This window comes from Alligator mississippiensis, chromosome 4 (assembly GCF_030867095.1).
Source record: "Alligator mississippiensis isolate rAllMis1 chromosome 4, rAllMis1, whole genome shotgun sequence".
NCBI lineage: Eukaryota > Metazoa > Chordata > Crocodylia > Alligatoridae > Alligator > Alligator mississippiensis.
The window spans coordinates 27,629,437-27,657,004 of NC_081827.1; the positions used below are offsets into that span (position 1 = coordinate 27,629,437).

Here is a 27,568-nt window from a genome sequence, read left to right on the forward strand (position 1 = left end):
GCCAATGACGAGGGGAATGCAGTTGAGTAGCATCCGTACCAGCCAATGAGCGGCCGAGCCTGCTCAAGAGCAGGCGGGACTCCGCGGAGGGGCCGAGCGAAGGGGGGGGGAGCTGAGGGGAATTCGGTAATGGCGACGGGGCTGGTAAGTCCCACAAAGTTTCGGGTGCGGAGCCGCACGGGTGGTGGCGGCGCGTGTCGGGGCCCGAGGCAGTGGGGGGGGGGTCTTTGTCGGGTCCCGCTTCCGCCACCGCTCCGGCCCGGCCGCACGGGCGCCGCGGGCTGATAGCGCTGCCGGGGGTGGGCGTCGCGGCCGCAGGGTCGGGGGTGGGCGCCGCAGGGGGACAGGGCTGTACTGGGGGCGCTGCCCCGGGGCCCGGCAGGGGCGTTGGGGCGAAGGCCGAGGCCCCCGTAGGCACCCCCTCCCCCACCGCCGCAGACTTGTTACGCAGTTGTGAATGAATGGGCCCTTGCGCGCATGCGCGCTGCCCCCGGGAGCATATAAACAACGGCCCTTCCAGGTGGCGGTCACGTGACGGGGCGCCCCCCCCCCCCCACTTCCCCCTTCCTCCCGCGTGACTCAACAGCGAGCTGCGGCGCTTACGCAACGCTTCGGCCTCGTTCTGGTTCTCGCTGCTGCCTGGGCTGGTGGCCGGGTTGGTTCGAGACAAATGCAAAACACTTGGCTCAGAGATGCTACCTTTTATTAGACCAACTAAGAAATTGAAAAAAATAATATACATTTTTCTTCTGCAAGCTTTCAGGCTCACACACCATTCCTAAGGCTCAGGGAAATAGATGGTAAAAAGTCCCCTTAGGTAGAAAATAAAGTTCATTTTTGCATGGTGGAAACTGATGGTGGAACGCTGTTCCTCTGGGTACATGAGAGTGTCTTTGTGAGTTGCTCTTTGATGTGCAGATAAGGCAGGATTCCTGATTGGCCTTGGCCTGGGCTGGTGTCCAATGCTGGAGCCTGTTCAATGCTGGAGCAGGCTTTCCCTGGCTCCCGCTTCCCTCCAGCTCTGGGCCCTCCTCTGCATTGGGACCTGCCCTATTTCGTGGGAACCTTGAGGATAGAAGTGCAGTCTGGGGGTGATCGGCTGTCCAGGCCCCACTACCCATATACTGGGAAAGCTGGGCATTTCTTTAAGCAGGTCTGCAAGGGGAGTGGGGGGGACCAGGAAATTCCAGCATTAGCAAACAGACATGGGCCTCAGTGAAGAGGTCTTGTTTATTGCTACCTGCTACTGCAGCTGCACATTTGAGCATTTTGCTTTGTGCCTCCACAAGCATTTTTATGACATCACAGAGATGACGCCTGTTTCCAGGGTGAATCAGGACAATAGGTTCCCATTCACCTGGTTTTTGTGCTGGATATGGTTGTTCTTTGACCCAGGAGAAACTCAAAAGAGGTTTCTTAGATGTGGTAGAGTTCAATGGTTTGGATGGAGTAGTGCTTCTCCCACCCTCATCAGTGAGAAAGGGAAGGCAGCCCATAGTGTTGGATAGAAGTCTTTAGAGCTCAGTGTGCGTAATCCTCAAATACTGCAAATGCTGCGCATGTCTACACGTGTGTTAATGTGCCATTATTACAGCGCATTAAGTTTTAGTACTTGTAATAACAGGTACTAACTCAATGTGCCAGATTTGGCGCTACTGTGCACGTCTCTTACATGACGCTAATTCACAGTAGACTATTTTACTGCACATTAGCATGAATTTCACCGAGACATGGTAATGCACAGTAGAAGTAGTCTGCTGCACTTTTGGTGTCTCTTGTAGATGCACCCACTGTGTAAGTCTTGGCCTTGTTTGATCCTCTGAGGCCCACAGCTGTGGCTCCAAAATGTTGCTAGTATCTGCGTCTGTCAGGGGTGTCCAGAGGTGTGATCCTGAACAGCAAAGCTGTTCCAGCAGAAGCTCCAGGTGTAGACAGTTTAACTAGCAAGACTTTGCTTCTGCTAGTATGATTTATTTTATTCAGATGAGTTGCTTTTCTAGTTTAAATTGAGTTCAGCAAAGCTTTAGCATGGGCCAAACCTGAGACTTAGCAATAAAGGAAAAACTAACAGAAGGAAAGTTGCAGGAAATAGTCTTACCCAAACTTGCCAGAATGTTGTGCTTTGAGCAGATGTTGCAAAACCATGCCAAATCTTGTGAACCCTAACCATCTGAAAATGCATACTTCCATCTTCTGTATGATAACCTCTTCATAATTAGTGGTGATTTCTTAAATATGAGCAATCCAACTACCAACAAACATACTGATATGAGAGAGAGAGAGAGTGTGTGTGTGTGTGTGTGTGTGTGTGTGTGTGTCCCTTAAAAAACAGGCAGTTGCTCCCCCAGGAGGGAACAAGCACTGGGCCTGGAGATACTGCAATACTAGGCTCGTGCTCGGAGAGGCTGGAGCAAGTTCCTTTCCTGGTGCCAAAAATGCTGATGGGAGCCTTTTTTTAAAACCAAAATTTCATATTGCAGAAACAACTGCATATCCAAAAATATACAATTACATACATATTAAACCCTTAAAAACGTGCATCGACTTCTCACAAAAGAATCCCTTACAGAGCAATTTTTTCATATAGAACCCTGTGGAAAAACTAGTGCTTTAGTAACCACCTGCAACTTTCCACCCCTCCTATCAGTCCTCTCTGTTGTTTTAATGAAATAAGTGTGTCCACTCCTTTTTCCTTCACTTCTTTCCTGAGTCCTTTTCTCCAATCTCTCTCTCTTGTCCCAGCCGATGTACAGGTTTCCCTTGCTTTATGCTGTACATGCATTCCTGGAAAATGGGGCATAACTCAAATTCACATAAAGGGACACAGAGGGAGATGATCCCGATGAAGGGGGAAAGGGGCCAAGAGGCTTCCTTGGCTGACCAGAGAGATCCAGAGCAGTCTACGAGCTAAAAGGGGGGCATATAAAAAGTGGAAATGGGGAGAGATTACTAAAGAGGAGTATACCTCCTTTGCTCGCGCTTGTAGGGAGGCAGTTAGACAGGCCAAAGCTACCATGGAGCTGAGGATGGCATCCCAAGTTAAGGATAACAAAAAATTGTTTTTTAGATATATAGAGAGTAAAAGGAAGGCCCAGGGTAGAATAGGACCTCTACTAAGTGGGCATAAGCAATTGGTGACAGACAGGGGGGACAAGGCTGAACTCCTCAATGAGTTCTTTGCCTCAGTGTTCCTAAGCGAGGGGCAAGACAAGGCTCTCACTGGGATTGTGGAGAGGCAGCAGCAGAGCACCAGACTACCAAGTGTCTGAGATGGTGCAGAGGCACTTGGAGGAACTGGATGCGTTTAAGTCGGCAGGCCCGGATGAGCTCCATCCGAGGGTACTGAAGGCACTGGCTGACGTCATTGCACAGCCACTGGCAGGAATATTTGAACGCTTGTGGCGCACAGGCCAGGTCCCAGAGGACTGGAAAAGGGCCAATGTGGTCCCCATTTTCAAGAAGGGGAGGAAAGAGGACCCAGGCAACTATAGGCCAGTCAGTCTCACCTCCATCCTAGGCAAAGTCTTTGAGAAAATTATCAAGGCTCACACTTGCGAGAGCCCGGCAGGAAAATTATGCTGAGGGGAAACCAGCACGGGTTCGTAGCCGGTAGATCATGCCTGACTAATCTAGTCTTTTTTTTATGACCAGGTTACAAAATGCCTGGACGCAGGAGTAGGGGTTGATGTCGTTTACTTAGACTTCAGGAAGGCCTTCGATACAGTATCCCACCCCATACTGGTGAACAAGTTAAGAGGCTGTGACTTGGATGACTACACAGTCCGGTGGGTGGCGAATTGGCTAGAGGGTCGTACCCAGAGAGTCGTAGTGGATGGGTCGGTATCGACTTGGAAGGATGTGGGCAGTGGGGTCCCGCAGGGCTCGGTCCTTGGACCGATACTCTTCAATGTCTTCATCAGCGACTTGGACGAGGGAGTGAAGTGTGCTCTGTCCAAGTTTGTGGATGACACAACTGTGGGGAGAAGTGGACACGCCGGAGGGCAGGGAACAACTACAAGCAGACCTGGACAGGCTGGACATATGGGTGGAAAACAACAGAATGCAATTCAACAAGAAGAAATGCAAAGTGCTGCACCTAGGGAGGAAAAATGTCCAGCATACCTACTGCCTAGGAAATGACCTGCTTGCAGGCACGGAAGCAGAAAGGGATCTTGGAGTCCTAGTGGACTCCAAGATGAACATGAGTCGTCAGTGTGACGGAGTCATCAGAAAAGCTAATGGCACTTTATCGTGCATCAGCAGATGCGTGACGAACAGAACCAAGGAGGTGATACTTCCCCTCTATCGGGTGCTGGTCAGACCGCAGTTGGAGTACTGCGTGCAGCTTTGGGCGCCGCACTTCAAGAGGGATGTGGATAACCTGGAGAGGGTCCAGAGAAGGGCCACTCGTATGGTTAAGGGCTTGCAGGCTAAGCCCTATGAAGAGAGACTAGGGCACCTGGACCTCTTCAGCCTCCGCAAGAGAAGGTTGAGAGGTGACCTTGTGGCTGCCTATAAGTTCATCATGGGGGCACAGAAGGGAATTGGTGAGGCTTTACTCACCAAGGCACCCCTGCGGGTTTCAAGAAATAATGGCCATAAGCTATGAGAGAGCAGATTTAGACTGGACATTAGGAAGATCTTCTTCACAGTTCGAGTGGCCAAAATCTGGAATGGGCTCCCAAGGGAGGTGGTGCTCTCCCCTACCCTGGGGGTCTTCAAGAGGAGGTTAGATGGGCATCTAGCTGGGGTCATCTAAACCCAGCACTCTTTCCTGCCAATGCAGGGGTTTAGACTTGATGAGGTCCCTTCCTACCCTAACATCTATGAATCTGTAAAGTGGGTTCCATAGATTCATAATGTAACAAATAGGGATATGTTCCAATGTTGGCTACAAATGTCCAACTCTAAAATTCTAGTTTATTAGGCAGATTGAAACACTGTAATCATAAACCTTGGGGCTGGTCCACACACACACATGCACACACATACACACACACACAGTAGCAGGCTACAGAGTCAGGTATACCTATCCTACAAGCGCTGGAGTCTGTCGTTGAGGCTTCTTTCAGTGTGGTGTTATCTTCCAGAAGGGGGTCGCCGGCTGGTCCTTCTGGCTGGACATGTCTGGTCGAGTTGGAGATCAAGAGGGCGCCACTGAGGGTCACTTTTCACTGCCTTTTATCTGTCCCTGGCAGACTTTGGTGACTCCCCAGTTTTCTGGTTTGCCCAATCCAGGGGTCATTGACCCTCGTGGGACTTCCCCCCCCTCGGTGGGTACTGGCCAGCATCTGTCAGCCCCAGGGGTCATCCACATGTACGTGCAGGTTTGGGAGTCCGTTGATGAATTTAGAATAGGGCTCTGGGAGTGGTCGATCTGGAGATATTCAGCCCAAAAGTTGGTCTCTGGTGTTGATTAAGTCAGGCCAGGGCTTCTAGCCCTTGATCAGTGAGGTTTAGAGATTTCCCGGTTGTTACATTGTCTTCTATTGAGTTCAGCTTCCAGGTGATAATTGCTGCCTGCTTCCATGTTACACATTCAATCACTGATTCACTCACTCTTTCAGAGGCCAGCCTGATACAGGGAAGGGCAGTTTGATTCCTGCCCTTGTTAACAATGTTACAATGTATAACTTACTAAAACACATTTAGTTGCAAGTTGAAAGGTGAGGAGTATAAAATATAAGCTGCAAATGCCATGGCACACAAATAGATAAAAATACCAAACTACAAGGGGAGATACAAAATGCACACATACAAATTTTAAAATACAATTCCTTATCTTAAAGTGAAAGAGAGAGGAAGGAAGAAAAGGTAGAAAAAGAGAAACATATCCAAAGAGGGGAGAGCAAATGCAGGCAAGAGGAAAAGGGGGCTTTCTGCTACATTAGAGGAAAAAGGGGGCTTTCTGCTACACCAAGACCTCGACTGTACTGGCCCCCAGACCCATTTCTACTACTTTTACAAGACAATATTGGTACTCACTGACAGCAGACGGTATACACAAAGTGAACATTACCATAATGAGAATGGTAACTACAGAAAAAAGTGTTGCAGACAACGAGTGAGGAGCACGGATCCACACAGGAGACTGTATTTTGGTGCCCATCACTCCCACAGAGCAGCTGACTGCAGGCTTCCACCACACCAGTCGCATAAGAGTGAATTTACCTGCATATAATGAATTTTTGGTATAAAAAGGTTCATTATATAAGAGTGGATTTGCACATACAGAACCCGCATAAAGTGAGGGAAACCTGTATTTGTTCAGTTCACGCAGCCCCAGCTTCAGGCATTCTCTTTCAGTGAAAGCCAACCTTGGACAAACGTGCTGATGAGAACTGTGTGTGCATCCCTTAAAAAAACAGGCAGTTGCTTGCCCAGGAAAAAACAAGCTATAGGCCTGGTAGACCAGGCTGGCAGTTTGAGAGCCTGGGACAAGCTCCAGGACCCTTCCCTGGTGCTAAAAATGCTGATGGGAACTTACAAGGACCGGTTAATACAACCTAGCTGAATAAGATGTACAGTAGTGCCGATTAAGTGCAGTCTCCCTCACCACTGACACTTTTTCAAGTCATGGTGGGTCATAACATTGCATACCCAAAATCCCTCTGTCATGATTTACCACCCAGTAGAATTTTGGACCTTGACTTTTCCCGGCTTTTCCCAGTTGAATCCAGAACTGATTTGGACCTTGAAACGAAAAAAGGTTTCTGCTACATATAAGTAGACGCCAAAGTGCTGTTCAAAAGTATGTTTATGCAGTACCTGTGCTAAAACTTGCATCAGTTTCAAAAAAAGGTAGCATAAAGCAATCCTGAGTAAGTTAAAGGCACTGGTTCTCTGCAAAAGCCATGCTTAATTTCAAGGTTATTGTTTTCAAATTTGCTCCCTTCTATGTGTTCAGGGAAAGCAGGGTCTGACAGTAAGGAGAGAAGGGGCTATCAGGAAAAAGCTGAGGGGAAGCAGAGAGCAAAGGGCTACTTGACCCCCCAGATTAATTTTCCTTGCTGTAGCAGTGGGAAAGGGACAAATTCAAGGCAAATCTCCAATAATTAGATTCTGTACTTGGAAAGTTATAACAAATCAATGCATTTTCTATATATATAATTTAATTATGGGGAGGTCATCTTATCTTTAGAGTCGTTTTCTATTTGAGTAAATACGGTAATTTTAAAATCTATTTGCCATTTAGGGCAAAGGAAAAGTGGATAATTACAATCTTGTACTACAGTTCTGTGTGTTTAGAATATCTACTTCACAACAGTTTTTGAGCAGGAAAGTTAACTAAAAAGGAAATCATCTTAGTCTGTCCTTTAATGTTCTGAGGCAATGACATGCTACGGAGAAAAAGCTTTATGATATAAACAGATCTGAATGTATCATGATAAAAACATTGAAAAATGAGCTTGGAACTTTTTTCTTGTTGAAAGTTTTTCTGCGCTTTCAGATATAGCTGACTTGGATCTGAGGAGATTTCTTGAGATCTGGAAACACCTTTAAAGCATTTGCCAAGTGAAAAATGTATTTCTTGGGTCAACACCAGCTCATTATACATGCACCCTATTGGTCACAGGGCTTGAAGTAGTTAAGTACATCAGGATGGGGATTTTTTTGAGCTTGGCAGTTATTTTTAAAAAATATTTTCCCAGTGTGGCAATTAACTCATTTTTGGCAAGAAAAGCACGAGGGGGGGACAAAGCTGGAAACAGATTTACAGGAAAACTAGGTGAAAGAGGTGGGAAAAGATAAGCATAGGCAAACAAAAACAGAGAGCAGCACATATGAATGGATGGCCCTCTGAGCTGTTGTTATTTTTTAAGAAAAATGTTTTCAAATACAGGTCAGATGCAGGTGAGGGAGAGGAGGAATCCAGGGAGAGAAAATAGACCAGAAGAAGGAATGAGGAATAGTGAAATGAATATTACATGTTGCACATAGCATTTAGATGTATGTATCACACTTTCTTCATCTTACTTTGTAGAACCCTGGAGAATACCCAAATCCTTGTTAGAACAAATTCTAACTATAACTGTAACAAAATCTGACTGTAACTGATTTTGTTGGGAATCGTGAATGCATAGCTGAACAGATCTGGAGCAGTGTAGGGAGATGGTAATAGCAATATGTTGAATAAGAAAGTTGAGTCAAATTGTTGTTTAATACTAGACATATAACTAGATTGGTAGAACTTTTTTATAATTGCAAGAGGCAGTGGCATGTTTATTTTGCTTCTTTCCCTTTCCCCCTCTAAACCTGATTTGAATTTTAGGGGTATAGCATGATTTATTCTTTCAGATAAATTGTTCTGCAGTATGTGATAGAGCCTTAGATAGCTTTCTTTATTACTGTTACTCCTTTTTAACCAAATTCAGAACATTTGATATATTTGGGTGGCAGTGCTAATGAGTTGTGCAGTTGTCATTGTAGATCTGGAACATGATCAGTAAAATTATGATGTTAAGTCATCCTTTAGACAAACCTCATCTTTTGAAGCTGTTAATCTTATCACTAAGAACAATCTGTCAAGAGAAGCGTGGGACAAACCAAATAATTCAGCGACATCAGTGCAATCTGTTACAAGACAGCTGTCATTTTGGACAGCTTCTGGTTTTGACCTTTATCATAGGTTTGGAGTGATTTATAAAGTGCTCCTATCTTCATTTTATATGAAAGAGTTTTTGCTTTTTATATTTTAAAGAAAAAAACTCCTTTAAAGGGTATTGGACTTTTATATATAATATCCATTAGTACCTGAAATATCTGATTAACATCACTTTTGGTAAAATAGGAACATAAAGCTTTATAACTTTCAATAGATGGCAGCCAGTAACTAGGGCTAAAGTAATATCCCAAAATGGTCTGTTTTGGGTGCTAAAATTAGGCATGTAAACTCTGATCTGCACAGTTGATATAGGCCTTACAGACCTGTACAGATTTTATTGAAAGAGATGATGATATGAAGAAGTAAACTATTGTTCAGGGAAGTCTGCCTGAAACTTAATATGCCACTATTCTGGTATCCTCCTTCTCCATTGTCCATAGTGAAGATAATATGCCATAATGTGCTTTGAAGACAATTCTTCAAATACTAATCTTTACGTTATTTGCTTTAATGAATTTATGCTTAATTTAACTTTTTTCTCTCTGTGACATTTGTGATGATACCATTGTGGTTTTGAAATAATGAGAGCTAAGTAACATGTTTCCTTGTAGCTTGCAGTATCTTGTTTGATGAATCAGGAATATATCTTAGCTGTTAATATATGAGGAGATGTGTGGAGTCATAAGTCCTTGATGCTGTTGGTTACAAAATATTGTTGACACAGATGTAATTTCTACCAAGTTAGATGGAATTGTTCATGTGGAAATGTTCCTTTTAAGTGCATAATACAGTCCTAATTGATGTTAGTGGAAAGTCCTTTGATAAATAGGGTGGGCCTTCATAAATGATTGAGTTTTTGGGGGGTAACTTTGAACAGTTGTTGCTCTGCTTTTGAAGGCTGTTTGGTAGAATAGTGTACAACACTATTTTGTTACACCTCTGTTTAATAGAAGTATGAGGCTACAAGAAATCACAGCTGGCTTTTCTCAGCTGGAAGGATACATGGGGTGCATCTACATGTGCATATTAATGCACAGCAATAAACTTGGGCATATATCGCACTGGAATTTGTTGCTCTCGGGCACCACATTCATACATCCGCCTGAGACTGCGGCACTTATTGCTGGGTCGGAGCAGCCCTGCTTAGCAGGGGACTTGGAGACTTAGCCTGCTTCACTGCTTCAAGGATGGTTCACTGCAACTACACACGCATTGCTGTGCATGAAAAAACTGTTTACAAGTACTAACCTGGTGTGCAGTTCATTAGTTTCCTGTGGCCTAGTAGTGCCGCAGGTGTAGATGTCAAGATGTTTATTGTGGAGCTACTTAGGCAACTTTGCAGTAAACATTTCATGTAGATGCACTTATGCTGCGTGCACCCCTGGGGGATGTTTTGGGGGCATGTGCCCCCCTGAATTTGTGCATGGGGCTCGGGCGAATGCAGGCTGCCCCCTGCAGATTCAGGGCTCTGTGCTCTCCTGCCTTTGCTCTGGGAGTCACGTGCTGGCTGTGTGTACCCTGCCCATCCAGCAGCAGTGGTGGCGGTGAGTTGTGCCTCCCAGTGTCAGACAAGCAGGGGATGTGCAGCCAGCACATGGATCCCCGGGCAAAGGCAGCAGTGCGGAGAGCCCGCAGTGGGCAACCCACACGAACCTGAGTTCCACTTTGGTTAGAAGTGTTCCTGCCCTTAAAAATGGTGGCAATGGTGCTTGACCTAAAGCTCATTTGATGAGCCACCCATGGCTCCATCCCATTCCCGACCTCCGGGGTCCTATTCACCGCCCTGACTGGGCAGTGCCCCCAGGCCCTCCTCCAGCCCCTCCCTCACCATGGGTGCTTCAATCCGCCCCCTACACCCTTCCCCTCCCCCACATCCCTTCCCCTCCACAGACTTACCTGCAGGATGCTACTCTCCTCACTACCCAGCTGCATTCCTGTAAATTGGCTATCTGCCTGGTGAATAATCGGCTATCGGTATTGGTCAAGAAAATCTTTATCGGTGCACCCCACTCATAGTGTATTAGACATGGTACCTAGGCTCAGTGAAATAATTTTCTGAAAGACAGAGTATAAAGTAAATAAAATAAGAGGCTAGAATAACAAATATAGCATTATTTGTAAGAACAGAAGATAATAAAATTATTGGTCACTGTTACACTTTTTCTTTCTAGTTGTAGGAGACAGTAGTTTGGCAGAACCAACTACTTGCTTCTCTCTCAGTTAGAGTACAGCCAGTTAGTCAAAATACACTTTAATGTTAAATGCTAAGAATTTTTAAACTAACTTTTAAAATCCTAATTTAAATGTTAAGGGTTTTAGGAAATGAAGCAAGTTAGTTGTAAACGCATTTGAAATATGTAACACAACTTCATAAGGAGGGTTTTTTTCCTTCCAGTACAACTAAGCATTTTGCTGGTATTTGTATTTAGATAAAGGAAGAGATAAGATTTTGGATAGGGAAAGACTTGGTGGTAAGGTAAAAGAAGTAGGTTGTGGGGTTATTTGAGACTTTCAGAGTTTTATTCATGCAATTTGTCTGTCTTTTTAAAGTCAGATAACCTGGAGCATCCTAACATGGTGTGGGAAGTGAAGACAAATCAGAGGCCGAATGCAGTACAGAAACTCCTATTGGTAGTGGACAAGAGGACTTCAGGGATGAATGAGTCACTGGAGTTGCTAAAGTGCAATGAGAACCTGCCATCTTCTCCTGGATATGCATCCTGTGATGATGAGCATATGGAGCTTGGTAAAGAATTTAATTGAGACCTGAAAAGTTACATAAAGGATGAGTCCTGTAGTTCCTCCATTTCTGAAATTCCCGTGAAGTCTATGGAAGTTAGGCACATGGAGTGATGACAGAATTTATCTCTTGCCAGGTTTATTGTTTTTCTGTTTATGTAATGCAGGGAGGGGAGGTGGCATGAGTATAGAATTGATGAATCATGCCACCTCACAGTCATAAATGCATAATAATTTCCATATATAGCTCATGCGCAGTCAGAGCTATGCATATAGCTCTGACACACAGGCAGATGTTGACAGAAACTTGTTTTTTTTGACATGGAGCTAAAAGTTTCTGCTCACAACTTCCAGAATTTTGCTTGAAGAGAAGAACATACGCACAAAGCTTTATGTTGCCTTTCCCAAGGACAACACTACTTTTTTGGATGAAGACCAAATGCAAATCATGGCACAGAAGAACATTTAACTTCAGTATTATCATGCTCAAGAAAAACAGTATAGAAGTCATTGAGTAACATAACTATATTTAAAATGTGAAGGTGAAGTTAGACAGTAGTTCAGTAATTCCTAGTAGAATTTTATACAGGAGTAATATTAACGTGATAAATAATTGCATTTGGGAACATCAGATAATGATGTGTAGGAGTTGTTTAGGTTACTTTGGCACATCTACGAAACATTTACTGTGGAGTAGACCAGTTAGTTCTGCAGTAAACCTCACGCGTGTACACGCGTATTGCTTGCAAATACAAGTACTGCCCTGCTGCAGAATTTTTTACTCTGCAGCAGCTCCTTGTTGATGCACCCTCTGTTTTCTCTTTGGTCACCTTTCCATCAAATTCTTGTGTCTGCTATTGTCAAGTGAATTTTAGCCATAGGAATAATCATGCTTTTTTTAATTTGCTTGTAGACGATCTGCCTGAACTACAGGCTGTTCAGACTGATTCCACCCCAAATGCGCTCTTCCAACTTAGTGCAGATGTTTCACATCAAGAATATTCAAGGCCTTCATGGAACCAACATACCTCAAACGAAAATTCAGAAAGTGCTTATTCTTGTGAGAATGGGGTGAACTGGTTGACAGAACTGGCAAACATAGCCACGAGTCCACAGAGTCCTCTTATGCAGTGCTCTTTTTATAACAGGTACTAATATTACTTTGACTGTGTTCAGTTCTAAAATTTGCAACATATTGTTAGAAACATTTACTTTAGCTCCTAGAGACCTATATGTTCTATTTGGAGACCCATACTTTGCCGTGCAATTCAGACCCGTTATTTTTACAGATGACAGCATAGGCCTCCCTATAAAGCATATTGTGAAAGATGATTGTCTTCAGGGGATGAGCTCAAACAATACAAGACAATTATTCCCTCCAAGGAGATCAGGCTGTATTGGCTTGCCATGCCATGGTGTCAGAGGCTCGATTAGAAGATTAACTTTGGTTATCTGCATGATATACTAAACATGATCGCTCGGCTAGTGAAATAGCTTGAGAAAATAAAATAAACTTATTTCTTATAAAATTACAAATTTTAAACACATCTCTTGGGAGTTTGGAATTCCTGCACAATACTATCAACAATGTATTGGCACTAAAGTAAAAATTCCTTATCAGTGGTCTGTGACAATCACTCTGAGTTCTTGACTCTTCTGGATTTCACAAGCACTTTAGTTTTGAGATCTTAGGTTTTCTGCTGGGAGATATAGTTCATATCACTGCTGAAAACAATAACACTAAAAATCATTAAGGCCATTGTGGGCTATCACTGTGACCATGCAGCTATCTTATAACTCAAATGGTTCTGAGGTTGGAGGTATTGGTTTCAGAATGTTTTAAAGGCATGCACATCATGACAGAGGGGAGCTAATATGAATGGAAGATGGTCAGGAGATGCAGGATGTAGAGAGAGAGCAACTTTTCTGTTCAGGTGAAGAAAATAATTGTGATTTTTATAAGATGTGACAGGTGAAGAACATTATCAAGCATCTATTGCCAAACAGTTTCCTAGGAAATACAGATACAGAAGCTTAAGAATGCAAGTTAAATCACGTGGGGTTGACATTCATTTGCCCCTATGGGGTGTACCTAATGTCTGCCCCTGTGGGGCAGTGGGTTTAATAATAAACATATATGAAAACAGGCTGTTTGTACAGACTGGCTTTTGGCAAAGAGAGATCAGTTACAGGTTGAAATATCAAATATGGAAAGTTATTATGAAATAAAGACTGCTAGAATGCCATACCAGCACTTTATTGTGTTGCCAAAATCTGAGCCTTATTTTAATAAAAGCTAATTTTCCATCTTAGATCATCTCCTGTTCACATAATAGCTACAAGCAAAAGTTTACATTCCTATGCACGTCCTCCACCAGGATCCTCAGAGAGTGATCCTGGCTTCTCTAAGCATCACTTGGATGAAACACCAGTCAGACATGAACGGGTGAGTTGTTCTGAAACAATAAGCTATATGAAGAAGCAGGTCTGGTGGGTTAAACTTTTCAGAAACAGAATTAGTTAAGAGTAAAAATGTATTTGTTTCTAAAATTATTCATAAGCTGTAGGCTAGTTTCCCTTTTATCATTTTTTTCACACTGACATTGTTTGGTTTGGTACATGACACAAAGATGCAGATAGCCTTGGCCCCATAGGGATTACATTCTAAAAGATATACAGAAAAGGAAACGTTAGGAACTCTGGAGGAGGCAACCATGAATTGTGGGGGTGTTTCAACTTACTGAATTCTTAACTAAAACTTGTCGCTATTGTGGACGAAGGTGTCAGGCATCACTTACGATGTGTAAAAAGGGACTGATGATAGTATTTACGACTGCCATGAGAATTTTTTTATCTCTGATTCCTGTGTGATGGTTTTTGAGTCTGATCTAAATTTCACTAAAAACATTGGCTAATTTCTGTGTGACATTAACGACACAGAATAGAATCATGTAACATTCCTCCACTGTGCAATGCTCCTCCAGCTCACCTTAGGGCTAAATCATTAACCTACATCTCACTGAGTAAGAAAAGGCACTTACGGGTTGTGAAAGGACCATGGCCAGAAGGATGATGGTGATAGTCTCAAACGTGGTGGGTAGGGCCAGAAGGATGTAAGGGAAAAAAAGAAAAGACTTTGTTTATATTTGCTCTTCTTTGTTTGAAGCTTTCTGCCACTATCTCTAAGCAATACTTGTTTTACATTTCTCCATTAGAAGTTAGTTGGGCTAGTCAAATGCATGGTAAAACAAAGTCCTAAAGTCATCTGTGTAAAAAGCATTGATATATTTTTGTTCTTTCAATAGGCAAATAGTGAATCAGAGTCTGGCATTTTTTGCATGTCATCCCTGTCAGATGATGATGATCTAGGATGGTGCCATTCATGGCCGTCAACTGTTTGGCACTGTTTTTTAAAAGGTAAAAAAAACAAGCAATGTAGGCTAGGGCTGTTTTGTTAGCCACTCCTCCTTTTGCTAGATATTAACCTTATTGTTTTTAAATATCAGGCACACGTTTATGCTTTCACAAAGGGCGCAATAAAGAGTGGCAGGATGTTGAAGATTTTGCTAGATCTGAAGGCTGTTCAAATGAGGAAGAACTTCCAATGCGTACTTACAAGGTAGGCCTTTGATGCTCCTGAATCCTGTGCATTAGCCATAACAAAGACCTTGATTTGTGTGCAGTCTTATTCAGGTACTTTTAATTACTGTTCCAAGAATTTTTTTTATGAAAGAGGCATATGGAAGGTATCCATTAGTTAGCAATATGTTGTCTGAACCCCTCAGAATAAAACAAGTGGGCAACCTGCAGATAGGTTGAATGTTGTGTATTCTCTTACTGCTTTGTGCAGTTCATTTAACCCCTTGAGTGTTGGTGTGCCATAAAAAGATGTAGATACATTTTGGAGCATCCACCGATTTAAACTTTTCTGGGGAAAAAAATCTGAAGATTATCTGTATTTATAGGGCTATGGTTCTGATGGTTTGAAGTTGATATCTCATGAAGAAAGTGTTTCATTTGGTGAGTCTGTACTGAAGTTGACTTTTGATCCTGGCACAGTAGAAGATGGTTTGCTTACAGTAGAGTGCAGATTGGATCACCCTTTCTATATTAAAAGTAAAGGTAGGAAAATGTTGTGCATGTGAAACAAAAGCTTCTGTATGTATATGATAGTGTTCTAAACAACTGTCTGTAGCTCTCATAGCCATACCTCCCAGTTTTTATTGTTTAAAGCAGCAGTTGGCAACTTTTCAGAGTTGTGGCCAAAACAAACTGGCTTGGGTCTGAGGTGAGCCAGTGTTCCAACACAGTGGTGGCAGGTTTTCACTGCTGCTGCTTCTCCCTGCCCTCAGCTGTGGTGTTGGCAGAGCTCCCTGCTGTCTGGCTATGGTGTAGCATCTGTCCCCGGCAGATTTCCTTGCTCCCTGGCTCCAACACAAGTACAGGTGAAGTCCCCCACTGCCAGAATGCCACTGAAGCCTCCCAGCTCCATAGATTGGATCCAGCCTGCAGACCATATGTTGCCAATCCCTGGTTTAAAGCTTCTGTATTTTAGTGTCACTTTAAATCTACCCAAAGGAAACACTGCATTTTGAAAAGACAAAAGCACTTTTTCAAACTTTATTGATGTATTGTATTGTCCCTCACTTGCTGAGCATGACACTTACATGGTTGGTGAAATTATGACTATATTTGGTTTTCTGTTCAGCTTTTTTTTCTTCCCTAAGAAAAATCTTGTAAATGAGGTAAAATAAATTATCCTCCATAAGCGATTCCTGAACAGAAGTTTCTCATTTGTTTTTGGGAAGCTGTTTTTCTTTTATGCATATGAGCTTGCTTTTTACCATCAGAGATAGATCATCAGGCTGTTATAGTCTAATTTAATTCTTGATCTCTTCAGGCTGGTCATCCTTTTATCCAAGCTTGACTGTGGTTCAGCATGGCATTCCATGCTATGAAATACATATTGGAGACTTGTGTCTACCTCCTGGACACCCTGATGCCATTAACTTTGATGATTCAGGTGTTTTTGATACATTTAAAAGGTAACTTTTGGATTAAATGAGTCTTTATATTTTATGCATAAAAAAGTTCTGTTAATGAACAGACGTGTAAGTGTACAGGAGAGGAATTATTTATGGTGGCACAAAGGTATACATGAAAAATGTAAAACTTTTGGGCAGTGAAACCTTTAAAACTGTAGAGTGGTTGTGGTCCTGTTGCTGCTTAGGACATTTTAGAATTGATCAGATAAAGCACTAGAAAATATTGCATAGAACAGTCCTGCACTGGGAGAAGTGGGGTGGACTGGGTGACCTAATCCAGTTACTGCAGATGTGCATCAGTTGGCTACTGCCTCGTGCTTTATATACAGCCTTGTATCTTCAGCCTACCCAGTAATTAGTATCCGCTTTGGCGTGGCTTTATTGCTTCTGGAATAATGAGTTTTCATATTTAGGTTGGTCTAATCAGATTTTTTAGGTGTCCACAATTACTCTTTTTTATTTAGTTCATAGCGAAGAAAGAAAACAGTTTTGATCAGACTTCTTTATGTTTAAGATGCCTGAATCGTAAACGTTTGAATGTTTGAATTCCACTGTTATTTCCCATAAACCCCAGCTTCTGTCTAGGATCAGTGAATGATCAGTGGCCACAACCAACTTCCATTTCAATTAGAAATACTAAAGAGCTTTGTGTTCTTTTTTTTACAATAGGAGTCAGCTTAAAATGGCTATTTTAAGCTCAAGCTTCTATTGAAAAGGCTTCAGGACTCTAAGGAGGTAGAGGGAGAGCTTAAATTTGGTTTCCCCAACTCAGCTGCCTGTGTTTTTGTTTCTCTTGGGTCCTCGGACAGTGTTTACATCTTACTGAAGGAATTGGTTTGGTAGCATCCAGTTCATCCTTCATTTCAGTTATAGTGTTTATAAGACCTTGCCTAGTCCCTTGGCAGAAAAAAATAGTGGGAGGGATTCTGAAGCAGTAGCTGCTGGCAGAAGGGCAGAATAAATTAAACACACTCTCTCTCTCTCTCTCTCTCTCTCTCTCTCTCTCTAAAACTCAGCAGTTGTTGTAGGAGGGAGTAGTTGGGGAAGGAACTGGAGCAATGGAGGATAAAGAGCTCTTTTCCCCATATCCCTCTGCCTCTTAGCTAGCAAGTTAGGTTGCCAGCTAGTTGCCTTGTATTCCCTACTTCTGCTGCTGCTTACTCTGCAAGTAGACTTTGGACAGTGACACAGTCACAGCCTCCCCCTATTCTGTTTTGGAGTAAGGGAAAAACTTCTGCCAGCAAACTGGGGCAAGTCCTTGCAGAAGCTTGGGGCATTTTTACACATGGAAGCATTGCATTGCCGGGCGCTTTTCATTCAAAGTGCCCGGCACTGTGTTGCTTACAATTGTATAAGTGGTGAAATGCATGTCAGTGCTGAGAAAATGGCAGAGGCACTCCTGCCATTTTCTGCATGCTGACGCACATTTCACCACTTATATAACTGCATGCGGCAGCACTATTTGCATCAGAATCAATTAATTGAGTCTGCTCCATAGCAGCGGATCTCCAACGCATTGCAGGGCAAAAAGGTAGGTGTATAAATGCTCCTGGTCTCTGCCTGGTGCTACTTTGATTTCCTATGATAAAAAAGCACTTCCAGGTTCTTCTTAAGCCAGGAAGAATAGGCAAATGATGGAGGAGATACCAAATTCAGTTTTAAAAATAAAACCTTTGGTTTATGTTGAGTATTCGTGTTTTAAAAAGTTAGTCTTTTAGTACTTGTTGGCATGTTAGAGGATTTAGTGAATGGTCCCTCTTTAAAGGTAATTTAGGTATGTATATTTTTCCCACATACGATGAATTAAAGGCCCTAGCGTTTCAAGTAGCTTGTGCAACTGATTTTTTTTTGCCATGAGACATAGTAGTGTTATCACAATTTTGCCACTAGAGGGTGGAAGATTATTTACTCTGAATTGAAATCATGAATGGTATACTTCTGTATGTGTTAGAAGTTCTCAGATAAAAGTTACCAAGTGCAGAGGTATTATATTTCAGTCCCTGGAGCAATGCTCTATAAAGACTATGTTTATAATGTTGGCATCTATGAACAGTATTTCTTTATACTTGCAATTAACATTCACATTTCCAAGTGAACTACAAAGCGAATAAACAAGACTGTTTCAAGAAGTTTTATGGGAAAACTTTGTTTGCAAAATAAGTATCGAAGCATATTATATGTAAAAAAAAAAAAAAAATGTATACGTAAGTGTTATATCATTACTTAAGTGCATTCTCTGCAGTTTTAACTTTGAATTCACTGTTGTATATTCTGGGTCATCCACGGGGCATCTTTGTTTTACTAACTTGTAATTGGTATTGTACAACGAACTATTTTTTTTTTTAAGCTTTAATACAACAATTCTCTCTCCTCTGAAGTTTGAAACAGTAACTTGTAATTGTTGGTATTGTGTAGTAAGCATCTTTCAGTTTTACTGTATGTAATATCTGTATAGTTAAGCTTGGTGTGGTTTTGCATTATCACACACTTCTATAATTCCTCACAAAATGTAGCACGTCCATATGAATGGCTTTTTGGTAACCAAAGATGTATTCTTTTTATATGTATAAAAGTACATACATATCTTAAATACTACACTGAAGCTTCACAGAAATACTAATGGGGTTAGCTAGGCCTTGGGTCAGAGGAAAAAAGTTAACATTTCCATATTTTGCTGACAAACCAAACTCCACATATTTACAATGTATGAGTAAAATGCTGCTCGCTCTATGTAGCGTAGCTGTTTAAAACATGCTTAGTTATTTATGTTTTTTTGGGTTCCGGTGGCTTCTCCAGGTCTAGTTCATGCCCCTTAGGTAAATTAAGGCACATGCTTAAGTTTGCAACTGCCTAACTCATTTTTAAACCTTATGGTTGTAAAACCTTGCAAAAGTGCGCTGAATGTAACTGACGTAGTCATGTCTGTCCCAGGAGCCTGCAAGAGAAGCAGCAATCACTAAAGGCAGGGAGGAAGCTCCTTAGCTTCACACCCATCTCCAGAGCAAACAAGCATTGTGTCAGTGGTCTGGATGCCCTGCTAGTCTCTACAGGATTGGCTTCCACTGGTGTGGCTTTGCTCTGTGGGCTCCATTCTCCGTTTTTTCACTGCAGCAGGGAAGGAGTGGTATTGGCCCACATGCTGTTTGTTCACAGTCCCAAAATGAATTGTCTTTCACAGAAGTTATCACTCTGGGTAGGCATCTACCTTAATAGGGATAAATGTGGAAGTTGGCCTACAGTCCAAAGCACAAATAACAGACTATTCCAAAAGGAGAGGAAATGAGATGGAAACATGACTCATGCGTAGGTAGAGCTACTAAACAGCACAGAAGATCTTGGGTAGTTGCATCCTACTGCTGCATTGTGGTGAATTGAAATGTAAGGATGGCACTAAGAACAAATGAGCAGTGGAACAGTGTATCACGGGTTGTTGAGTAAATTTACAAGTTTGTAAATTACTAATTAATTTACTAATTAAGTGATGTATCTCTTTATTCTAGTTACGATTTTACACCAATGGATTCTTCTGCAGTTTATGTGTTAAGCAGCATGGCTCGTCAGCGTCGTGCTTCTTTATCTTGTGGAGGATCAGGTAGTCAAGACTCAGAGAGATCAGAATGCAGTAAGAACTGTGTGTCATCTGGATCGTCACAGCTTTCCTCCAATTCTTTGTATAGCAAAGCTGGCAAAAGTCATAGCTCAGGGACTGCAAGTACTGTGAGTGCCACTTCTCCTAACAAGTGCAAAAGACCAATGAATGCCTTCATGCTTTTTGCCAAAAAGTACAGAGTTGAATATACTCAGATGTATCCAGGGAAAGATAACAGGTAATGGCACTTAAGTTCGTAGTTTTGGACCTACAGTTAATGTAACAAACTTGATAAATGCTTTTCCAACTTACAGTGAATTCAGTTTTACATGTATATGTAGATGTTGTTTGAAAAACCAAATTGAAAGCTGCTAACAAAAGGCCAGATTTAAGAGGAGGCTTTAAGGGTTTCTCACCTTGGAGAACCTGACAACAAGTGTCGGGGCAGAAATTGGTTTCATTTTCATTATCTTTACTGTAACTTAAAATGGATTTTTATCTTGCCTTTAGAAGCATTTTTGAATAAAGTTGTGTGTGTGTGTATTCTCAGATTATCTGTCCATATTGATAAGATTTGGTTTGGGGGGAGGGAATCCTGTGCAGTTCTTTCTTGTGGGTCAATAGGAAACAGGGATTTTTATAGCTTGGTACACAGATCTCAGGTTCAGTTTTAATATACTAGTGTAAGTTCTTTGGGACTGGGACCCTACCATGCAGAAAACCCAGCCCTTTAATCTTATTGTTCTGTGTCCTATTGTTCTGTGATGTTCTGTAATGTGTATAGTCAATTTTGATGATACCTCTTTGCAAATAGAACTATCACTGAGAAATCAAAGCAGACCACCAGTTAGAAACATTTATGATGAATACAAGGTTATTTACAGCGCAGTGAGTTGGAGCTGCAGTGGATGGATTTCAAGTTGGTTTGAATACATCCATGCACAGATTTAAGCTGAGGAAAACCAGCAATAACCTAAGTGACTGACATCATCAAATGAAAGGTTTGAGGCACAGGAGGAAGGCAGTGTAGGAGAACACAGCCCCTTGTCTCTATCAAATGTAGTATAGATTTAGTCACCGGAGATTTGAATTTGAGTCCTCAAACTTCTGACAAGCAAAATAGCCTTGCAGTTGTAGCACTTGAGTAAACTTTTATTTAGCCAAATACCACTGTTGATATAGGGTTGTTGGTTGTAGCCGTGTTGGTCTGAGGACATAAGCAGGCAACGTTTTTTCGGTAGATGTGATATCTTTTATTAGACCAACTAAATATTTGGAAAAATTGTTTTTTGCAAGCTTTTGGGGACAAACAGCCTTCTTCAGGCATAGGGAGATGCAAGTTGCTGATACGAGCATTTGTCTCCAAGTGGCTATGGGTGGGCATGTGCCTTGACAACTTGACCTCTGATCCTGTTTTGCCCCAGCTGTCCCCATACCAAACGTGTAGTACCTGACTCACCATTTGCTCTGTCATGGGCTTAAAAGGCAATGTCTATTTCCACCTATTCCCTCCATTCCTCTTGCCCATCCTGGTTTGAGATAACCTCATATCTGCAGTCTCATGTTCTTGCCTTTCCTTGGAGAAACTATTCCTTTTCATTTTTCATATGCATTTTAGAAACTCATAAGGGATGAGGAATTTGCAACAGAATGAAATGGTCTTTCATTTTGAGAAAGGAGAAACAATGCACTGAAGCCAGGCTAATAAAATCTGGGGCTTTCACTGCTGTAGTTTGCAGGTCAAAAGTCACTTTATTCTTGGAATGAATGAACCCTTAACCCAGGCCAGCTCTAACAAGCTTGAAAACTGGTGTTAAGACAAAATAGTGGTATAATTTCTGTTTATTTTACTGTAGATATGAGTTCTAATCCCGTATGACAGGTATTTGAATAATTTGAATGAGGTAAAGTTTAAAGGTAGAAAGCACACCTGAACTTGTTAGCATGATTTATTGATGCTAGTCCCTGTAGTCATGTGATTTTAGATGCAAAGCAGGAACAGATGTAATGGCTTAATTCATGCAGATGTTATGATAGCACCACAAATTGTGCCCAAATAATAGTTCCCTCCTTTTTTAGTTAGTCACAAAGTAGGCATATCCCTTAGTTAGTTCTTTATGGTCAAATAAGGATCATTTAAGAGCACCCCCAAAGTCATGAATGATAGAATGCAAGTTGAGGAAGAGCACAGAAGGAGGGACTGTAGTAATATGTTTTTCTTCCTGACTCCCCTCTACCTAGTAGAATTAATTTTTAACAAAGTTGGAAGAGGCCCTTTAAAATTTGGAACCTGTCTTCCACAGCTCAGTGGCAGGAGTAATTGGCCCCTGTTGACTGATTTCTTTTGAAAATGAAGCTCTTGCCTTTGAACCAGATTCTTTTGAAGTTCTCTGATGCACCAGCCTATACTCACCTTTGATACCTGAACATACAGCTTTGCCTCCAGAGGTTTCTACTTGGAAGCCCAGCAGTTTGAGGTGTCATCCTTAAGCAAATTCCTCATCTAGCTGAGTCACAATGCCTTCCTCCATAGTATCCCAGGCACTGGAACTAGGTAGCAGTGCTTTGAAGAGAGAAGGTTTCCCATGTGACTTGAATATCTCCTAAAACTGCCAGAATATATCTGAGAGGCAAGGATTTCTGTGGGTGATACCTTTTATTGAACCAGTGCTTTTGAAAGCTTGTCTAAGCCTATCTCAGTCATGCAGTTGATCTAATACAAGTTATTGCCCCCCAAAAATCCTGGCCTGGCATAATTCCTGGACCATCACAGCTACAACCCGACTCCAACACTGCCAGAATATACCTGGTCTAGAGACAGTTTAACCAGGCTGGCTTTTTTTACTTCTAGTTTAAAATAAGCTTGATACAAGAATGTTATTAAAGAACCACCATCAGAAACTTATTTGCCAGAAGACACAAATTGGTTCAGGTATAGATTTTCTCCTGATGGGAGATGGCTTGTTCTGTCATGTCCTCAAAGCATCCCCCCCAATACAAAGGCAGTGGTTGTATATAGAGATCAGATTAAATATTCACTTTACAGCCCCTAGGAGTCTTGCTCTGTAGTAAAGCCTTTCAGAAATCAAACCTGTTGACAGAGAATGAGACAGCCTTTCTCAGAGTTGCCCTACCTGGAACTATCCAGAAGTGCTTGGTGGCCTTGATCCCTTAGCGTCTGTGAATACCTGCACTGCCTGCAGCGATGTTTATGCACGCCTTTCCTTAAAGATTGGCAATAAACTTTTCATTTCACTATTATAGTGGATAGGGAGGGTCACATGCCTGGTGTTTCAGTAAACATCATTAATTGAACAACATCGGTTAAAATATTAATGACATTCAGCAAAAGGGTGGAACTACTTTTGTATTAACATCTAATCAATGTTTGGGGTGCAATTAAGCAATGTGTCATGATGATAGATTAGTCTCCAGTTGGTCTGCAGCTTAGTAGTAGTGTCAAAGGGGTTTTGGGTTTTTTTTTTTTTTTCTTCTACTCCCCATGTTCAGTTTCTGGAGATAATCAGGGGTAAATCATGACAGATGAGCCCTGGCTGCTGCCCAGCACAGCATTCAATTAGGAGGGTGTCAATCTGAGATGATTTCTCCAGCCCCTGCAGACAAAGGGTTTGTAGTTCTGAGGCTGCTTTCACCAGGGAAGGCGGCACTACTGAGTTCTCAGCAATTCATCTTATAAAGTAAGGTGGAGGAGAACATGGGTACAAGCCTGGAGGTGGTTTGTGCCAGGCTGATGAGACAGACCAAATTCTTAACCATTTTAGGTACAGTGGTACAGGTATATTCAGGCTTATTTTTGTATATCAGTATTCTGGAAGCCTGGCTCAGTTACAGAAACATCTCAGATATTGTTTACAGGTCAGTGAGCCAGGGGGCAGTCAGAAACATGCCCAGACACTACAGAGAGGAAATACTGTTGATATCACACACGTTTTTTCTCACATCTAACTGGTGTCTTTTGTAAAGTGCTGACTCCAAAAAGAAAAATAAGAAAATGTTGGGAGATTGATTATCAAAAAAGAAAAATTTCTGCTGTGACCATTCTGTAAACATTTATTTTGCAGAGCCATAAGTGTGATACTTGGTGACAGGTGGAAGAAAATGAAAAACGAAGAAAGACGGATGTACACGCTGGAAGCCAAGGCTTTGGCTGAGGAACAGAAACGTTTAAATCCTGACTGTTGGAAACGGAAACGAACAAATTCCGTATGTTTTTGTCAAACAGTGCTCTGCTCTCACTACAAGTTAAAAATCAGATCCCACTGTAGTCCCAATATTTCCCTTTTGCTGTGGTGTTTGCTGTGCTAGCTACATCTCTTGACCTCTCCTGCACCATCCCCCATATCATTTCATTTCTCTATAGTCCTTAACCCAGGGGTGGGCAAAATGCAGCCTGCGGGCCAGATGCAGCCTGCCAGGCCATTCTATCTGGTCCACAGGGCCCCTAAAAATTTAGAAAATTAATATTTATCTTTCCCTGACTGCCTGCCATGCGGCCCTCAGTGGCTTGCCAAAACTCAGTAAGTGGCCCTCCACCCAAAATAATTGCCTGCCCCGGCCTTAACCCGTTGTTGGACAATTGCTATCACATTCTGAGTGGGTAAGGGAGGACAAGCAAGCTGCTGCTGGCATGGCTCTGTGTAAAGGGTGGGAGTCACCCTCCCTCACATGACTCCTCAAAAACTGCATGAATTCCACAGCTCTGAAGTCAGGAATATTTTTGAAGAGTCTGGTTAAAGGGAAAATGACTGATCACAGTAAAGACCCTACCTAAGTTTCAGCTCATACATCACCACAATAATGCAGTTGTGGCTGTCAAATCTATCTGCGTCTCCAAAAGGAGTTACAAAACTAGTTTTAGATCCTGCTCCTGTTCATAAAGTCCCCTGCTATCTCTTGTGATTTACAGTTACATTTCCCTGGATTCTTTTTTCAAATATTTTCCCCTGACTTTTCTGAGCCAAAGACTCAAAAAGGAAAATTTAGATATGCAACTGTTAGAGTGAACAAACCTGCTATTTTTTCCCACAGTGCCTGGCATTTACAGTAACTTTGAATGCCGTATGTAGATAAATATCACGTTTTCTATTAAAAAATAAGTAACAGTATCCCTTTAAAAAGTGGAATAAACCTTAAGAGCCTGGAGCACCACATTAGCAGTTGTGGATGCATTAGTTCAGAGTTGGGTAAGAGTTAACATTGATGTTAGAAAAGATTCTATTCCACCTCCAATTAAGAGAGGAAAATATGCTGGGAGGGAATGCAGTAAGAGATGTTTGCCGACAATGCCCTGTATTTCAGTCATGTTAAGACAGGCAGGAGGGTAGCAGAACTTACCAGTCGACTTGGACCCAGGTACCGGCTTTGGTGTTGGTACTGGTAATATTTACCCCCTTTCCTGTTTGCTGGTGGCTGTTAGCAGAGGACTTCAACTTCAGGAGCACAAACAAGACACCATTCTCCAGAGCCTGGACAAGCACTGCTGTAGGGCTCAGCTAGAAATTGCTGCAGGTCAAGCTGCTTTTGCTCTTCTTACCTCCCATATTTAGAACAGAGCTTTCAGTCACCACCAAATCCCAGATGGCATTGCCAGGCTGACTCCTTGCATCTTTCTGTGCAATGCATCATGCTAGTAGCTACAGCAGCAGAATTAACGTTAGGAATCGTGTAACCAATCAGTGAGTTTGTGAATGTATTTTATGGATTACTGCAGTGTTTTTTTAGTTTAAAAGACTCCCATTTAGTATCTGTATCTTTTCCCAATAATGTACTTTTAGCAGTCAAATTCAGTGCTATCTGTGTAGCTCAGTTGAAATAAATTAAGTTGGATATATGAATGTACCAGTCTGTCTCACTGAGACACACAGTACTGCACCCTTTTATGCTGAGATTTTTCCCATTAACTTTTTTTGGGCCCTTGGATACCAAGTCACCTTAAATTCTCAGTATAGACTTCCTGCCAGTGATGTCAATAGCTACCTGGTTTAATTGCATTTTTGTGAGTAACAGAGAGCTGCTAATAACCAGAGCTTTCCCTCCAAGACTGCTTTAGCTTAGCCAATTGATAGCCTGGTTATAAGAAGTCACTATTATATAATTTTGCTGCAAAGTATGGGGATGGTATTCATATTTGGTATTTTGTACATAGTCAACAAGTGCAAATATTTCCATGATTTTTTTTAAGAAATCCTTTCTGCATCTGAGATAACTGCATTTTTATTTTGGAAGTGCTGACATGGTTTTCCTTGTTACTGTTTTACAGGGTTCACAACAACATTAAGCTAACACATCACCATTCTTAACTGCATTTACAAAATGGCTTTGACACTTGATGAAGGAAAAGCTTAAGATCAGGGTCTTTCCATTTGTTGTGAATTTGTGCGACCACGGAATACTGGCATTATCACATCGGAAAATGATTTAATGAGTGAGGATTTGCTTTCTACAATAGAGCATTAAGTAAGCTAAAACTATCAACATTTTAAACCAAATTGCCTTATTTTTCTTCCAAACTTCATGTATGTCTATCAGGTAACATAGGCTTGAAAATGGACATCCTGTGGTGCTAAAGTATATTATGAAGAGGAGGAGACGTGTATAAATGTTCTATTTTTTGAAACAATGTACAAAAAGGGGAATTTTAAAATATGTAACAGCTGTTTATACATTGATTCTTATTGCTGATTGATATGTATTGCACAGACCATGTCATTAATTATGATTCTGGGAGCTGGGATTTTCTGAGATGGCAAAATGCATTCTTGCCAAACTGTCAACTCCCAGTCTGCCCCGTGCCAACAAGTGACTGAATACGTGGGAAGTGGACAGCGTAGTGTTATGTCACATAGGAGTTGCTTGTTGGGGTGCCACATGTCAAATTTATATCCACGGTGAGATATTTTTGCACCAGCTGGCAATGTGTGAGCTGTTATTTCCAGTGGAGGTAATGGCCCAGGCCGCAATGAAATGCTTTATCTCCAGAACATGGTGCTATTGATAATTGGCTCCTTATGCTTCTACCTTTTGTGTTTTGTCTCCTCTGCCACATATTCTAAGATGATATTTTATTTTGCCATATAACATCTTCATGGTGGGGGCAAACTTTGCACTTAACTGTAGGTGCAACACTTGCACTTTACTTTTTTTTCCTCCAACTGTCTAAAATTAGAGCAGATGCGTTAGAATTACAACTGCTTTTGCTGTGAACATTTACAATCATGGCTTTTCTTGTTACTAAACAAACTGTGTTTCTTTTTTTTAAGAATCACAACTATAAACTAAGTTCAGTTCGTGACACACATCGACATGATGTTGCCCCTAAGATTTTTTGCACACTATATTCTTGTATATTATTTCAAATAAATGTGTAAAACTTGTTGTGTGTGTTCAAACTCCAGAAGATTAGTCATTAAGTCAGTCCTGCAGAAATGAATAAATTGCACATTAATTTAAATTTTGCAAAACTGTATAAAGGCTTGTTTAGCTGTAGGTTCGTAGGAAGGACGCAAGTGTATGGAATATTTTAACTAAGCAGATCTATGTTTTGATACTTCATAATTAAGCTGCTGCTGA

The 27,568-nt window shown here is 41.8% G+C and overlaps 1 protein-coding gene across 3 annotated transcripts; it reads left to right on the plus strand.

Moving 5' to 3' along the window:
- HBP1 (HMG-box transcription factor 1) lies at nt 1-27,371 on the plus strand. Of its 3 annotated transcripts, none has more exons than XM_059725872.1 (11): nt 1-21; nt 11,156-11,351; nt 12,258-12,492; nt 13,658-13,790; nt 14,650-14,761; nt 14,851-14,963; nt 15,310-15,466; nt 16,245-16,389; nt 19,890-20,216; nt 24,061-24,202; nt 26,259-27,371. In XM_059725872.1, exons 2-11 carry the CDS (start codon nt 11,180-11,182, stop codon nt 26,274-26,276), a joined length of 1,554 nt encoding a protein of 517 aa, XP_059581855.1. In that variant the 5' UTR covers nt 1-21; nt 11,156-11,179; the 3' UTR covers nt 26,277-27,371. The 3 variants fall into 3 exon arrangements, with proteins under 3 accessions (XP_059581855.1, XP_006257874.2, XP_059581854.1); XM_006257812.3 differs by lacking the exon at nt 1-21 and adding an exon at nt 105-144; XM_059725871.1 differs by lacking the exon at nt 1-21 and adding an exon at nt 3,696-3,785.
- Nucleotides 27,372-27,568: the final 197 nt, after the last annotated feature.